General features: G+C 44.0%; 1 protein-coding gene and 1 long non-coding RNA gene across 6 annotated transcripts in view; one reads left to right on the top strand and one right to left on the bottom strand.

Moving 5' to 3' along the window:
• The window catches only part of UTRN (utrophin), a 541,506-nt gene extending 537,414 nt beyond the window's left edge, over nucleotides 1-4,092 (top strand). For all 5 annotated transcript variants that reach the window (XM_019550130.1, XM_019550131.1, XM_019550129.1 and 2 more), the window contains one exon: nucleotides 1,773-4,092. In XM_019550130.1, coding sequence (XP_019405675.1) covers nucleotides 1,773-1,781 — 9 coding nt within the window. In that variant the 3' untranslated portion in view covers nucleotides 1,782-4,092. The remainder of the gene's footprint in view (nucleotides 1-1,772) is intronic.
• LOC109320147 lies at nucleotides 3-17,337 on the bottom strand. Its single transcript, XR_002103730.1, has 3 exons — nucleotides 17,327-17,337; nucleotides 6,417-6,423; nucleotides 3-354 (listed from the first exon to the last, which is right to left on the bottom strand). It is a non-coding gene; the product is annotated as an uncharacterized LOC109320147 (long non-coding RNA).
• Between the last annotated feature and the right edge of the window lie 509 nt (nucleotides 17,338-17,846).

Here is a 17,846-nt window from a genome sequence, read left to right as displayed (position 1 = left end):
GCTGCATGTTGATTTATTTGTGAAGTGTTTCGGTAGTTATGTAGTATAAGCTTGAGAGTTCCTTTGGAATTTTTATTGGGTTCCAAGGTTTCAGAAATGCACCAAAACAAGCAAACAAATGTGATATTTAAATACTTAATGTTTTGTATCTATCCGTTCACCAAGTATAATAGCTTGGAAGCAACTGCCACTTTTTGTTTCCTTGGATGGGCAGATGCTATTGAATAATTAATAATTTCAGTAGGAAATGGCAGAAATATACATAACAGAAATATAGTATAAATTGTAAACATACAAGTTCATACCATTTTAGTAGCATATGCCATAAGTATCTATATAGGACCCAAAGGATATCTCCTGGGACATCAAGTACAGTGTCAAAGAGACAACGGTATTTTTAATGGTACTTGTAGGCTAAGTACAGATAGTCAAAAAGCCTGAAGCTGAATCAGTTCAATTTTCACAGGTTAGTCTAAGCTGCATAGATTGAACCAATAAGCAAGGGAACAGACATTCATTTTTGATTCTGGAAATACAGCCACATGCCTGCAGTGGCTCAGGCCAGGAGCTCGGGGGCAGTAAAGTATGCCTCCATGCTCCACTGGAGCTTGGGCCATGACTAGCCTACCTACACTTAAAGGGGGTTTGCAGAGGAGTGCAAAGCATCCTAAGATGCTGGGGGACTGAGGTAACTTGAATCCAGAGGGGACCTGGGACAGAAGTTAAATTAGTTAAGTTGGATACTACATCCATCCAGGTTTATCTTAAACCCATTTTGGCCATTTTGTAAGTGGTTTATGTGCACTAAGTAAACTTCTGTTATGTTACAAATTTGAACTGGTTTCTGATCACCTTTATTAGTTTATGTGTAATTTCTGTCCTTAGCCCTGATGATTGCACAGACTTTCTATTGTTAATCAATACTTACAAGAAAAAATGTTATCTAAGGTTTCCAAAAGCACCCTGAAAATATATCGGAAAAAAATAATTCTTTATAATTCCAGTTTCTCCCTTTCTCTTGTTATGCAGTCACTTTCCCTTTCAGTATACAGCCTTAGAATATTTGGACCAATTTTTCTGACAACAGTTATTTGCCTTCAGAAAATATCTGAAAGAATGGGATTGCTTCCTTAAATGATGATAAATTTGAAGAGTTATGACTTGAATTGAGCCCTGTAGATCATAACTCTCAGAGATCAACCTGTAACTGACTGTGAACAATCAGGTGAGATAACCCAGTACCATTGGACCAACCAGAGACTGGGCTGCAGTCTCTTTGAATTTCTTCTCTGGTTTAATTAATATTGCTTCCCAGAGAATAACTTTTGTCCAAAACAGGCATTTGGAGGACTCTACACATACCCAGGGAGTTTTTGGTCAATAACTCAATTTAAGCAGATGGCTTCAGATTGCCAAAGCTGTCTTCCATAACCATTAGAAAAGAGGACATACGAGGAAAAGTGGAAATGACCTGGAACTGAAGCTTAGAAGTAAGCCTCTAAATTTATAGGACTAAGCATGAATGTGGAAACCAAGAACTCCTCTGCAGTAGTGCTGATACTTACCTCTATAAATTCTGCACATTATTATCCATGGCTGTAAAACCCAGTAGGTTGACCAGTTGTTTTTTGGCTTGGCTGCCATAGCATGGTTTGACCATAATTAAAAAAAAAAATTACCTCTGAGTTTTTCCTTCATGAGTGTGTAGGGAACTATCTGGAAGGTGGTGCATGTAAATATTGTGATGCAATCATCATTTCTCATCACTACAGGCAATGTGAAGTATTCATTTGGAAGGCAACCAGTGTTTCCTGACGTGCAGTGCGGCCCTATTCTACAGTGCAAATCACAAGTTCTGCTTCATCAGAAGACTGCCTGGGACGTGGGAACATGCTGTTCAGCACTGACTGCGTGTTCTACTTGAAATAGTAAAACACTGAATACCCAAAGATGAGGATTTTGTGTTTTTATATTAATATGCTTTCTGTTTCTTTCTTTCCTTCCTTCCTTCTTTTTTTCTTCCTTTCCTTCTTTCTTTCTTTGTTCTTCTCCCTTTCTATGCAACTGTAAATTAATGAACAGCAGAGTATTTGGAAATGGTTATACATTTGTCATTGATTTGTATAAAAATACAGCATTGGGAAAAGGGGCAGGGGCTTTATATACATTCTTTTTGATAATAGTAAAGAGAACTACGTAAAAGAGTTTGGAACAAAATGTTACATTTATACATTCCTTTTGGCTCTTTGCATTTACATTGTAAAATACCTTCATTTATCTTCTGACACGCTTACGGTTCTGTACAGGTTATTTATATTTGTGTCAATCATCTGACCAAATAGATTTCCGAAGATCCTTGAATTGTTTTCAGGATTGGTAAAATAACAAGTTCGCCTAACTTGCACTATATCATTATTATCTAACAAAAATTGCCAGTGTGTGCAAACTACAGTATTTAGCACTAACATGATAGACCCTCTTTTTGGTTACAGTAATAGAAATGCCATGCACCAAAATGGTATGTCTAATCATTGTTTTTTTTCCCCTAGTTACTTCCACGCCACACTCCACATAGAGGGATTATTTGTTTTAGATTTATTTAAACTCAGAAATTAGGAGATAGCTAAATGAGGACTTCAGCAATTTTTAAGGCTTCATTTATCCCCAGCTAAGGTCTGTCAAATATATTTTTACCCAGAGACAAAGCTTGGTTGTTTCTAGCTGTGCCAAACTTTTTTTTTCAAGTCTTTGACTCTCCAGTCTGCAAAATGAAGACTAGTCACATATGATCTGAACACGCACACATTTTTTTTATAACTCTTATGAAAATGCCTGAACAATTAAGCCCTTTCCAATACTATTAACACCAGAACATTTTCTTTAAAATAGTGCACCATGTTTAGCTATTTTCATTTGGCCTTGTTTTTGAGTCATTTTTCCTTCTGAAGAATTCATTTACTGTTCTTTTATTTACATGCTTAAAGTACATGTAAGCATGAGTTCTGTCATTTATTATGGTAAACGAGTTGTAATATTGGCAATTAGATGATGGGTTTTGCTGCCTTCACTCACTGATGAGTTTACAGCATTGCATGGATACTTACTTTAATTTCAGAAAATACCTTTGATAAATTGCATGCAATAATTTCCCAGGTGTTATAGAGAAACAAAACCGCACCTTTAAATTACTGTTGTTATTGAAGAAAATTATCTGAATGCCCCTGGAGATCCTGCAAATTACATACTTCCAGGAGTAAAGATTTAGAGGGTGTGCAGGAAAAACACCACTATTTGTTAATTTTGGTTATCTGCAGCAATATAATGCTGACCAGAATGTCTTAGGTTCCTAATTTTCTCTTACAAGTGACTGTGCAAAGCCTGGTATGAACACAGGATTGCCTGAGCTCTAGTGCTGGTTCTCATGGTGATTCTTTCTGAAGCTTTGAGCAAGTCATCTAACCACTCTGCCTCAGTTTCCCCATCTGTAAAATGGGGATGATAATACTTACCTACCTCCCAGAGGTGTTGTGAGGCTTCATTCATTTAATGTCTTTGAAATGTGCTTTGAAAATGAAAAGTGCTATATAAATGCTAATTATTATTATTTTTGGATGGGTGGGAGGGGGGAATTGTCCAGGTGGGCAGGGGAGAAGCTGGTGATTATGTGAATTCTTCATCTATTAAAAGAATATTTGTAGCATAGTTATTTTGAGAAGGAAGAAGGTTTTACAGAAGAGGAAAGCCATGACCACCTTTCTACCTCAGACCCATCTTCATGAATAGTATTGGAAATAGCTTTATGCTCTGTTCCCTGCAAGATATTTTGCTTTTACCAGGCCAGGTTGACATCAAAGCAAATAAATCCTTTATAAAGAAATTCCCTGAATTAAAAAGATTTCAGTAATCAATTTTGGTGGCTTTTTGTTCTGACTATGAGAGGTTACGTATAAATTGTTTTCCTGCCTGTGTTTGTCTGCAAACTATGTCCTCTGCTGCCAAGTAAATGCTACTTAAAACACTACATTGTAACATTCTTCCTCTGAAACAATAATAAATAAAAGGAATATATTGCAGTAACTTTTAGAAAAGGTATGGGGTTTCTCTGGAGTTTTGTGGTACATAATATTCATACTTCTCATTTCTAATACGTTACATGCTGTAAGTTTCATTTTGAATGAAATTAATTTTTTAACACAAGGGTGTTTTGATAGTCCTCAGCTCAGCATTCAGGGCTCAAGGGAGGAAATATGGGGAGGGAGACAGAAATAATTTTCAATAAATCTAAATTATGTTTTGGTGGGGGTGGTTGTTTTTTTTGTTTGTTTGTTTGTTTTGTAATTCTCCACTTTGTGTCACACACTTTGTAATCTTCTCTGGTGCATGTAAGATTTTTAAATTTAAACAGCCAAGCAGTGAACTGTTTGCCTAAAAAAAAAAAAAAAAGAAAGTGCACTGTATACAGTTCAACTAAATATATGAAAACCTGTTGAATAGCAGAGATCTAAGATAATCTACAGATTCTTTTGGCATATAGTCAGCAGTCCCTCCATTCTTAGTCAAGTTTGTGTACTCAGTCAAAAAATACTTAGTCTATAACAGTTGGTATTCATCACTCCAATGTTAAGTATTTTCTAGTTAGGTGGTGCTAAGCAGTTTCTAGGAACTTCCACTTTAAAAATAAATTAAGCAATTTGATATACTTTTCCACCAAGATGGGTTGATGCTACTTATCTGCTCAACATTTATTAAAATGGTTTCTATAAAAGGATAGTCTATCAGATCATCTACATAATGTGAATGTCAAAAAGTATACTGGCATTTTCCTCAGCCTGTGAAATGATGTTTATACTAAACACACTGTGGGGAAAATGGTCTTGTAAAGTATTCAAATGACCTAATAATCTACAAGGAACTTGATTACAGAAATCTATAACTGTTAGACTTAATGTAGTCTTTACAGACTCAGTCTTGGTTCTTAAATTAGTTTGAATGCATTGAAAGTTTTAAAGAATGTTGTAGCTTACCATTTAAAATAGATGCTGGTGTGTTCTTAAAGTTGAAGGTAAATGAGAAAAAAATACTGTTCCACGTGCCTGGAACCTAATTTCCTGATACACTTTGCACTCCAGAAAGTCAGTTAGTGGCATAACTAGTAGGGCTGTGCGAAGCTTTGGTACCTGATGTGGTTCAGCGAAGATTTGGCCTGATTTGGTGTAATATTGGCAATTAGATGATGGGTTTTGCTGCCTGAACAGTGTACTCAATGCTGTCCCTCTACTCTACACCAATGGCATAAAGCAGAGTGGGCACTTCCTTCTGCAGGTTCCTCTCAATTGATTGTCTCAAGAAAGAGTGCTTTTCTCATGAAAGATTTGGCTTATCCTTTCTGCAACATGTAGATCCTTTGAATCCCTTCCTTTGAAAAGCTGTGGCTGCTCCTGTTGTTATTGTCTTTTCCGTTTTTGTTTTTATCCTCTTAAAAATGTCTTCCTGCCACCTGCCCACCTGCCTTGTTTGGGATCTTTTTGCCTGTTAAGCTATGGAACTCTCTTCCTCACTTCTTTTTCTGTCTGCACCATCTTTGAGGCTGCCTTTTTCCTTCTAGTTCAGTGGACCTTCCTCATTTTTGAGTCAAGAGGAAGAAAAATTCCTGGACTTTTTTCCTGTAAAGTCTGACTGAGTCATGGTCCTGATTTCTTCCAGGTCTGAGTTTCAGACTGCTTCTGTGATATCATGCATGAATCCAGCTGACATGCTAATGGTCTATAGTGTTCGGGACAAGAATTCCACCTAAAGATCCTTTTCCTGCTGGTTGGAGGAAAGAATGCAATATCATGTTCATATCCTATCTCTTTGGTAAGTCTATGGGATCCACCTCTGTTCCTGGGACTCAGGACTGTCAAGTGTCATGCATCCTCAAGGACACCCTCTATTTCTTTAGGTCTGAAGAAGTCTACAGGAAGTCACAGGACTAAAATCAGTTCCAAGGGAAGTCCCTATTTAGGGGTTCTCCACAGAAGCCTGCCAAGGTGGTCCATGTAACTAGTTTGGGGTCTTAGTCACAGGTCAGGAGGAAGACCAAAACCTGAGTCACGATCTGGATCCAGAGAAACGCAGGAAACAGCAGAAACAAGGAAGCCAGCTTAGCATCTGGGATCACAGCACCGCAAAGACTAGGCAAGCCCCAAAAATGAAATTGTGCATTTATGGACTTGTTTCTGCAGTCAAATGAGACCCTAAATTTCTGGGAACAGTTTCTTTCACTCAATCCCATACATTCCACAGACAGAGCTGTGGACACTAGCTCACCTTACACTTGGGCCCTGCTGGGACAGATTCTTGTCCAAAGTAGTAATGAACTGGTCTTGAAACCCTGACAGGCTGTTTGTCATCTTGTCTCCCTCCTAGTCCAAGACTTATGGTCTCAAGTACCAGCTTGGGTGCAGAGGATGCTGCCTCATATTCTGTGGTAGCTGTTATGAGGCATTTGTCCTGGCTATAGGGGGTCAGGATTTCCAAGTGAGATGCAAAACACAGTGGAAGACCTCTTCTTTGAGGTCTCAGAGCTGTTCAGCACAAAGATTGAGACAGTGCATATGTTGAAAAACTCTAGAGCTACTCTCCACTCATTTGCATTCACCAGTTCTAAAAGGAAGCCAGGCACCAGTTGTCTTTTGATCAGGAGCTCTTGCAACAGCCGTCCTCCCTTCTTGCCCTTCCTGTTTGCTTATGGACCTTTACAGTCTTATTGAGCCGCGCTGCACCCTCGTGATGTGACAGCTGTTGCGCGGGTGCCAGGCGGGAGGGTGCTCTGCCACAAGCCCCCGAGGCCCCAATCACCACTGCTGCAGCCAGTGAGTGCAGGGCTGTATTAAAAAAAAAAAAGTCCTGGGATACTGGGGATGGCCAGGGAAGCCATGTAGGGCCCGGGGGAGTGGGTGGGAGGTGGGGCCCACTGCCATGCCTCCCCACAGACACTGCTGCCACTGCCTGCTCAATTCAGAGAAGATTCAGCCTGATTTGGCAGCCAACTATCCGAATCCTAATTGGCCAAGTTGAATTGGGACAGTGATTCCAATCACTGTCCCTCCAAATCAGCCAAATCTGAAGCCAAATCAAATACTTGCTGCTTTGCACAGGCCTAGAAACTAAAGCTATTGTCATCAAAAGTCACTGTTAAAAGGATCATTTTTAAAGTGAGAATATTTTTACATTGATTATCATCTGGCAAAGTAATTCTTTAAAACAAGCAATCTCTCCTCAGCAACTTGCAGCAAACTTACTTCAGAGGATAAGGGACCATGAGAAGTGGGTCAATTTGCATCCTTTGCATGTTATAGTAAGGTGTAAGAGAAAAGAAAACTATCAGACCCTGGGTAAACAGCAGTTGCATTTTCCAGCTTAAGCAAGCTGTAGTCATTGTAAATCTACCATTTTAAAAACAAGCTATGAATCTGCCAATGTAATTTCCTTCCTAACAAACAGATGTGAAATATGGAAATCCACCAAAAATATAGACAAGATATCTAAATGATTTGAAGTATTTAGAAAAATAATAAGTATTGAATGAAATAGGTTTATCATAGATGTCAAGATTCACCACAGTTCAGTAACCACTTTCTTCTGACGTGTCCCTGAATGAGGATGGAAATATCTGAGCCACAAGTTAAGAACGATGCCACAACATCTGCCCTAGCATTGAGCAGCTAAAGGCCCAAAAATAAGGAACGGTAGAAAGAATCTCTATGTCAGAAATTAGAAACCGAGGGAAAACATGGATCAAAACATCAGAGAGGACATGCAAAGTGAGACACAGGTGCCTTCATCTTGTTTAGGGATACGTGTGTGCGTGTGCATATGCTTAAGGCTGCGTGACATTTTGGCAGCTGTTTTGTTTTGGAGGTGTTTCAGGCTGCCTCAGCACCCCAAACACCGAATCTGAATTGAAATGGAAGGCTCAGAAACATATCCGAAACGAAATGAAACATCAGAAAAGTTTCAGAAAATTTCGGCATTTCAGAGCCAGGCTTGCAGGGAGACAGCTGTACGCTGCTGCCCTGCTGCGCGACTTGGCTCCACAGAGAGCAGAGATCCACACCGGGGGTCGCCTTGCCACTGCTGCCCACCCCGCACTACCTCAGCAATGCAGGGCTGCACAGGGAGGGTAGCAGCGGAGAGGAGATCCTGGAGCGGATCTCTGCTCCCTGTGGAGCAGTGCTGGTCCCTGCCACATGACCTGGTCCCGCAAGGAGCAGAGATCTGGGGCTGCACAAGGCGGGCAGCGGCAGTGAGGAGACACCAGAGCAGATCTCTGCTCCCCACAAGGCAGTGCTGATCCCTGCTGAGTGACCTGGCTCTGCAGGGAGCAGAGATCTGAGGCTGCACGGGGCGGGCAGTGGCAGCAAGAACACCCTGGTGCAGAACGCTGCTTCCCGCAGGGCAGTCCTGGTTCCTGCTGCACAACCTGGCTCCACAGGCAGTGGAGATCTGGGGCTGCATGGGCCAGGCAGTGGTTGCAAGAAGACTCCGGCATGGATCTCTGCTCCCCGCAGAGCCAGGTCGCATGGCAGGGCAGCGCTAGTCCCTGCTGCGTGACCTGGCTCACAAGGAGCAAGATCCGGGACTGCATGGAGCAGACAGTGGCGGCAAGGAGACCCCGGCATGGATGTCTGCTGGCTGTGGAGCCAGGTTGCACAGCAGAGACCAGCAGGCTTGCTCGCCACTCTGTGTTGCTTCACTGACCCATGACCCTGCATGACAGGGATCAGAGATCTACACAGGGATCTCCTTGCCTGCACGGAGGGCAGTGGCCCTCCCCCTCCTCTGGACAAGACACCGACAACCCCGTCCTGCTCCCCGCTGGGGGCCCAAGCCCCAAGCCCCCAGCCCCAAGCCCCACCCAGCTGGGTAGGGCTGTGCAAAGCTTGCAGCCTGTTCGAAACAGATTCAGAGGGCATTAGGCTGTTTGAAGCAGCCAGTTCGAAACAGATTCAGCCGAAACAAGACAGTGATCCGAAACACCAAAATGAATCACAGTCCTCTGAAATGGCTGAATCCAAAAATGAATCAAAACAGCTGTTTCACACAGCCTGGGTGTGTATGTGTGCCCTGCTTGCACTATTGATCAGTAGCCAAATACTGGAGCAACAGTTCTTAACCACTTAATGGCTTGCATCCATAGATGCTTCTCAAGCAAATCCCAGGACGCCATTCTCCCCTTGTACTTGGCCCTGGTGAGGCTGCAGGTGGAGTACCGTGTCCAGTTTTGGGCTCTGCAATTCAAAAAGGATGTGGAGAAGCTTGAGAGAGTCCAGAGGAGAGCCATGTGCATGATCAGAAGTCAGGAAAACAGACCTTATGACAAGAGGCTGAGAGCCATGGGACTCTTCAGCCTGGAAAAGCGCAGGCTCAGGGCAATCTGGTGGCCACCTATAAGTTTGTCAGGGGTGCTCACCAGGATCTGGGGGAACGTCTGTTCACCAGAGCGCCCCAAGGGATGACAAGATCGAATGGTCACAAACTCCTCTGTGACTGTTTCAGGCTGGACATAAGGAAGAACTTCTTTCTGAGCCCCCAAGGTTTGGAATAGACTGCCACTGGAGGTGGTTCAAGCACCTGCCTTGAATGCCTTCAAGAGACATTTGGATGTGTATCTTGCTGGGATCCTATGACCCCAGCTGACTTCCTGCCCCTGGGGCGGGGGGCTGGACTTGATGATCTTCTGAGGTCCCTTCCAGCCCTAATGTCTATGAAATCTATGAAATTAACTTTCTTAGACTTGAGACATGCCTCAATAGATTTGAGGCATCCCTTGATAGACTCAAGTTGCTCTTCAGAAGATGCCGTAACATCCCGGTTGAGCATCCTTGTACCACAGTGGAGAGTATTGTACCAGGTTGCCACCTCAGCGCCTTTTCAACTGGGTCTTTGCCCCTTCATAGGTGTTAGGGGCTAGAAGGGACCTCTTGAGGAAAGATGCCTGGGGTCCAGTAATGCCCCAGCAAGGTGAGCGTCCAGGCATTTTTTGAAGATATCCAGAGTGGGTGATTGTACCACTTCTTGGGGCAGTCTTTCCCAAGCATGTCTCAGCAAGACTCAGTAATATGCAGTCTTTTAAACCCACTGGGTTTTGGTGCTCAGAGCATTTCTCAGTGCACTCCTGTCTTTTAACAAAATAAAGCAAGCAAGCAAAAAGTCTTAGTCCTGGACACTGGGAGGGATCTGCTATTGCTTTAGTAGTCTTATCCCAGGCTTGCCCTCTTCATAGCCCAGAAGTCTCTGGTGCTTGTCCTTTGCACCTCCTTCTGGTTCTGCTTGCTTCAGTTTTTGATTCTCAGGACTTCATTAGCTTTTACACAGCTGCAGCCCCTCAGCCTGGCTAGCTGCCTCCTCTTAAGGGGACAGGCCAGCTTGTTACAAGTATGCATGTGGAATTCATATAACATATATAATTACCTAGATAAAATATGTATATAATACCTATTCTAGTTATTACATATATTACTGAAAACAGTCATATATATGGGTACACATTCTAGTCATGGATTACCAAGCAGTAAGACAATCTGGACACGATTGCTGTTTCTTTTTCCTTCTCAGAAGAGCAGGAAAGTGTCAGTTCTGATAAGACAGAAGGAAGCTCTCTCTTGGTCCCACTGGGAGCCCTGTTGCCTGCTGAGCATAATGATTTGGTCCCTGTCTTGGCTGTGGTAATATGCACAGCATGTTCATGCACCAAATCCTGGAAGGAAGATTCCTCACTTGGGCAAATCCTGTCTGTCTGTTTGGTCAGTAGCTGGCAGGCAAAGCAGCACAGTCAAGCTGAAATGTCCAATTCCTCTCCTCTTTGCGTTACGGCACTTGGAACACTCCCCCAAATCCTCTCTTTGGAAACTTAAAGCAGCAGCATCTGGGAGGTGAGCATTTGTGCCCCCAGCGTGTGCTTTAGACCATTCCCATTCATTTTTATTAGTCAGAGATCACTCTGGTATTTCTAAATCAACACCAAGTCATAAAATAAGCCTCATACACAGTTGTAAACACTTCCCAGCTTCACAGTGACTAAGCTACAGCCTGCATGCAGGGAGGAATCTGCACCAGCCTCATTAGTTTCTTCTGGTGTTTTTCCACTCCAAAAAGCAATTCACATATGTGATGTTTACCTCTCTGAAAAAGGCATCTGCTGCATTTTATTGGAAAGCACTCTCTCTTGTATCGCAAGTGTGCAAACAGAAAGTTGTGGTGACAGGACCACTGAATACATGTGATGTAGTTTAATACTGAGTCTTACAAGATTCTTAGTGTTACTACCATACTACTGTGAACACAAGGCAGAGAGGTGCTGATAAAATAGCAACATAACATTATTTGACATTTTTACTGCATTTAACTGGATGCTTCAGGGAGTTTTTTTCAGGGAAACTGCATTGGGAGAGATACTTAGGGTGAGAAGTGCTGATTTCTTCTGAGATCAAAAGAGATTTCCTCCTTGACCTCACAGGGCTGTCTTGTGAGTGCTTCTTTCAAGGTTCACAATACCACACTTTGAATGCAACTTCACTGCAAATGGGCAGAGAACAATTTAGCACAGTTGTGAGGAGGTGCTTAGTGTAAATATGCATCAGGTCCATGAGGTGTACTAAGGTTTGGTGACACTGATGTCAACAAGGGTAAGTCCAGGAGTGAGGACTGATCACCTCCAAATAGATTAGTAGGGCTGAGTCTTTAAAGGGTAACACTTTAACAGGGCTTTAGGATGCTCAAATCATGGCAGGGAACATTGTAGAGCATGCAGTTGTTCCCCACTTCCAGAGGCTACTTCATTGCTTTCAGTCAAGTTCAATCCAATTTATGTCAGTGCAAGCAAGAGTAGAATCAGCTCTTATAAGTGTGGTAGTATAAGAGTGATGATGGTCCAGAAATTATGTGAGAGGCAAGATTTTAATAGGGTATTTATCTCTTATTAGACCTACTATGTAGTTGGGATAAAGCTAGACAAGCTTTGAAATGCAAGGAATACCGCATCAGGTCTTTTATCATGGGTCCTATGAAGATTTTAAATGATATTTCAGGCTGGATTTGTTTTAGGAACCCTGTTTCATATGACAGGAAACAGATGCTGGAGTGCAAAGCTCTTGAGACTGCAATTCATGAGACAAATTTAAGGTACAAAATCAAAAGCACCCTTCATTCCAGTAAGGGTACCACTCATTTTTGTTCTCAGTCAAACAGGCTTACTGATCTGGAGAGAGAATGCAGTTGTGTGACAGACAGATGGATCCTGGGATACCACTTGCCTGTCTACAAAGCTCATAATATTTCATAACAAAACAAAATAGAAATTAATAGTTCATTTACATTTGAACTAGTCTTATTTTCAACCAGTGAATATACTCATTACAAGAACTGGGATTTGGGGAAGAAAGTGGCATTTTTATTCAACTCCATGTTTTACCCCTTAAATTTTCATATGTTCATATCTGTCTTTTTATGAAAAAAATAGGATAGGACTTGTAATTAGAGCCTGTTGAAGACAGGTAGGTCAGAGCTATGGTTTCCATTACTTAGGACCACTGGGATTAAGGCAAGGGAGAAACATCTGGGCGGCAATTCTGGTTTTCCCCATTGCTATTGATTTAAGCACATTGCAAACACTGACTAATACCCACTCAGAGGCATCTAGCAAATTCAGCTGAAGCTTCTCATGAGTTTCAGGGCTTCTGAGAACAGAAAGACAACAGGTAAACCCTGTTCTCTTTCAAAGCACCTGTTACATTGACATTTTAATTTTGTGGAAAGTGGGCAAGCAGACATACTCTAGAGGTGATATACAAAAATACCCCAAGTCTCCTTCATGTTTTAGAAAAGTCTGGGGGAGAGAGAGATATTTGACTTTGTTGTAACATCATAACATAATATGCCAGCCATGCACATTGACCGTGTCGGCATTTTAACCCTTTCCTTTCAGACAGCTCTGTCCTATTTTCCCGTGTCTCACGTGTTTCAGAAAATAAACTTTTCAGGATTCCTCTGCTTTGGTTGTGTAGTTTCATCGCAGAATCAGTGTGAATCTAGTGTGTGTCAAATGGCATTTCAGATAGTCTAATTTCCAGTCACCCCATTTTTTTCTGGTTGTCCATTCGCTATTGGTGGCTGCACGCATGCAGATGGTACACAAGATATCCCCGCTTTCATGATACTGGAAAATATCTCCAAGACTTATGCACTGCCGACCAGATGCATGTGGCATGGCAGTTGCAAACATCTCCTTCAACCAGTCTTCTTTGAATCTTGAGCAGCTCTTCCTCTTAGTGGGCCGCTGCGTTCACCCTCTTCACACTTACACGTGGACATTGTGAAATGAATGTTAAGCTGATCCTTGCTGCAGGGAAGATATTGGCCTTCCTAGAATGATAGAAAAAGCAGTTAACACCAGCCTTAGCCCCTGGGACCGCAGACCACCCTACCCACCCAGTTCTTTAAATATCACATTAGTTTGTGTTTTGCCATTACTAGAATTATAATCCTTTCATGATTACAAATATTCAGAAAATAAACACTTAAGAATAAATTTAATTTTCCCTCTACAGTTCCCAGCACATTGCTTTGTTATTTAGTTTGCAGTTTGGAAATTCCAGTTTAATTTTAAAAAACCACTCATGTTAAATGCAAAATAATAATTACTTTAGTGAAGGCCCCTCTATGCAGAGCATTGGGGTTGAGGAGCAGTTTTCCCAGTCCCAGCTCCAGCCCCCGGATCACTGCCAGGAGCAGAACAGTTTCCCAGTCCTGGCCCCAGCCCCTGCCTTCCCTCACCACCAGGAGTGCAGCAGTTTCCCAGGCCCAGGCCCAAGCCCTGCCTCGCCTCGCCACCAGGAGCGGAGCAGTTTCCTGGCCCCAGCCCCTGACTGTCCTCGCCTCCAGTAATGACGAAGCATGTGGCATTGGGACTGGGGAGCGGAGCAGTTTTCTGGTGCTGGCACAGCCCACACCACCCCTGTCCCCGCCTCACCATGCCTCTAGGAGCGAGGAGGCACATGGCACTGGGGATGGGAAGCAGAGCAGTTCCCCAGTGCCAGCCCCCACCCTGTCCCTGCCTCACCTCCGGCAGCCTGCCTGATCCTACCTCAGTAAGTTTCCCACACCAGTGTCAGTACCTCTGCCGCGCTCAGCCATAATCCAGCTCCTCACCGGGTGGGTGCATGGCATTAATGAGCTCATGCATAGCATGGTTTTAAAGCGTATGTGGCTGCACATGCACACGCTCAGCTTAGAGGGAACCTTGTTTTGGGATATTTTACAGAGTGACTTTGGGATTTTTTTTAACTGGGATTTTTTAGTTTTCCAATAGGGAACACCAGAATTCCTGCTAGGGAGGTGAGTGGCAAGACCCTGTCTGCTCAGAGCTGGCACCTTGGACACAGCTGGCTGTGCCTCACCTTCTGGCCAAGTGGGGCCTGGAGGATATGCTTTCACAGGTCAAAGCAGGCCACCACACTGGGAACATCTTCTGGGCAATAGCTGCCCAGATGGCTAGGCAAGAGGCACACATGGTATTGGTGCTGCACAAAGGCCAACCCTACAGCCACAGCCCACTGGCAGCTGGCCCAGAGGGGCAGATGCTCCTACTGGGTGTGCAGTCCCCATGCGGGTCTGGCAGGTGCGCAGCAGGTCACAGCCAGGCAGCAGCCACCACTGCCAGACTGCTACAGTGGGTAGACGGTGCAGGGAGCTCTCAGGGCTGCTGCAGCAGTCCAGCTGGCACAAGGGGTAGTGTCCCCAGGTACCAGTTGGCTGGGTGCCAGAAGGTCCTGAGAGCAAGTAGACCTGAGCTACTTGCCAGAGCAGCATTTGTACTGATGTGGCCAGGACAGGGTAGCTTTTTATACTGCTGGGGACAGCACAGGTTCTGGCCTCGGGCTCTAGCCCTCCCTGGCTGCAGATCCAGGCGGAGCCAGGCAGGGTTATTTTGCCCAAAGTGGTACAATTTGCTCCACAACAAAGTGCATGCCCAAGCACATGTGCTGAGGCAAAAAGCCTTGGCTCAAATTTGCACCACTTCTATTTGAGCTGGTGCAAGCACATGTGCTTGTATGTGTGGATGTGCCCACTATCAGCATTTTGAATACCTGGTTATGCCAGGCTCTGCAGTGTCCCTGCTACATACCAACATTTTGTTAATGATATATTTTGAGATATGTTGGACTGATTTATTATAACTTATCTGGATGATGTTTAGTTTGATGATCCCACTCAGCATTCTGAAGGCCAGAACCACCTATATGTTAAGCTAAAGAATGTGAGTTTGATCGGATCTCAGTTGAATTCTTGGGTTATAATTTCCATCAAGGGCCTAACAATAAACCCCCTTAAAGTAACTACCATCATTGAATGAGCCATACCACACAACATTAGAGGAGACCAACAATTCATGGGCTTTGCTAACTTTTATAGATTTTTTGAAAATGGATTCTCACACTTAGTAGCACCGCTGACTGCCCTTCTTAAGAAAAGGATACTGTTCACATAGTCTCCAGCAGCCCAAATGTCCTATGAGACACTGCAAAGGGCTTTCACCTCCGCACCCATTTTGGTGCACCTGGACCCCATGAAACTGTTTATAGTGGAAGCTGACTCTGAACTGGGCCATAGGGGCTATTGTTTCTCAGGCCTCAGATACCCCAAACAAGTGGCACCCATGTGCCTTGTATTCCCAGGCCCAGACTCCCTCCAAAAGGGATTACGATATTTGGGACAGGGAACTCCTTGCGATCAAGGCAGCCTTCAAGGTGTGGCAGCATATTGTGGAGTGGATTCACTACCCTGTCCAGGTAATAATGGACCATAAGAACTTGCAATATCTCCAAACAAGCTGGAAACTGAATTCACAACAGGTCTGATGGTCACACTTCTTTTTCTATTTTAATTTCTTTAGAGGATAACCACGTATCACCCAGAGGCCAAGAACCAGAAGACAGATGACCCTATCCCATAAGGATGGGCACTTGGCTCTAGACCCATTATGACCTTCCACCATTCTCCAGCCTAAGAACTTCATTCGGGAAACTCCTCAGCAAAGCCTCCTCTCAGCTATCCAAACAGCCCTCATAGATGACTCTCTTGCTAAGAAACTGTTCCCAACACAAATTTTCCATGGCTTGGGGTTTTTTTGTTTTGTTTTGTTTTTTAATCAATAGGATCTGTATCCCTCAGATGGTCCCATAATATCAAGAATATTACAGTCATGACTTACCTCCTGCAAAACACTTTGGACATACCAATACCCAGCTCTTAGTCTCTTGGCAGTACTGGTGGTCCCAAATGGGCCATGATGTCAAACAATATGTCTAATCATGCACTGTACATGCCCAAACCATGAAAAATCAAACCAGGCTGAGTGGTCTTCTCCAGGTGTTACCCACTCCCACACTACCTGGGTCAGCCAGCACTACCCGGGTCAACACTGGATTTTGTTGTAGACCTCCTGTATTCTGACAACTGTTGCACGATCATGGTCACGGTAGACACATTAACTAAGATGGCCCATTTTATGCTTGCCCAGACTGTTCCCACTGACAGCAAAATGGTCAACCTATTCCTTAGTGTAGCAAGACAGGCCCATGGCACCCCCTAGATCTGCCCTAATCCTGCTCTCACTTCCAGTCCTCTATATAAAGTCCCCACCCCCATTTATCTCTCCTGCCAGACTTTGATGTTCTTTTGTTACTGATTGAGTGGGCTGCCCCTGAACCCTGGAGCACTGTCCTCTACCAATTTAACCAACTGCTCAGGGTCTCTTTGTCCTTGGCTCACTAACTCCATTTTCCACAGACCTCTCTCTCCACCCCAGCAGACCTACTGTGTCTCGGCTGGCACTGTAAGCCAGTGGTCACCACCCATAGTCCAACTGGCCCTAATTTAAGCCTTAGGGCTCTTAATAATGCCCCCCCCCCCATGCCCATGCCTTGCAGATGTCACTATGTCACTGTATGCCTTTCTATATAGGCTTTGGTCTTCTTAGCCTTAGCCTACAGGTTACTCTGGCTCTTGACTGGTAGCCTAGACCCACTGGTTCTGGCTTGACCTTCCAGTCTCAGCCTCTCATTGGCCCCTGGCCACCTCTGTCATCCCCTCTGGGCTCTGGCCCTCTCAGTCTTGGTCCTCCTCTGTTGCCCCTACTTTGGGCTCAGGCCCTGGCTCTGTTGGCCTCAGCCTGCCTGCATTGCACCCTTGTCCTTGGCAGGGCTCAAAACCAAGCTTGCCCCTCAGACACCCCTGTGGCCTCCTTTTCATCCCTGCAGCCATAGTAGGTTCTCCAGCATAAAACTAGACCAAAATTCAAGCCACTGCCTTAAATTCAAATTCTTAAAGTCCCCCTCTAGGTCGTCATACCATCTCCAAGTGCTGCCAAGCCCCTCTCCACTCTCTGGCTCCCAGCCTTAGGCAGTACCTGTCATGGCTTGCAGCAATAGGCACCAATGGAAAAAAATTAGCAGGTGCTCAGCACCCACAAACCACAGATGCTTGCAGTTGTTAAAAAAAAAGAAGCAAAAAACAAGCTTTACCGGAAGAAGCAGCCCATTACTTAAAGCCACGCTGAAGTGCCTGGTCTTTACAGATGCTGCAGAGCTGGGTTAAAACTAAAGCTGATTCAAACCTGCCTTTTCTGGGCACTTGGTGCATGAACACACAGGCTAGGGACAAGCATCAAAAAGCCTGAGCCTAAATTGGTTCAATCTTTGCAGGTTCAAGCTTTGCACAGAATTGGGGGATGGGGGAGGGGTATGGTCAGGCCCTCTGGCACGACTCTCTGATTAGCTGGACATTGCCAGCTACCTGTTGATTCA

The sequence above is a fragment of the Crocodylus porosus genome, unplaced genomic scaffold (genome assembly GCF_001723895.1).
Source record: "Crocodylus porosus isolate Cpor-Errol unplaced genomic scaffold, CroPor_comp1, whole genome shotgun sequence".
NCBI lineage: Eukaryota > Metazoa > Chordata > Crocodylia > Crocodylidae > Crocodylus > Crocodylus porosus.
This window is presented reverse-complemented; position numbering and strand designations above follow the sequence as displayed.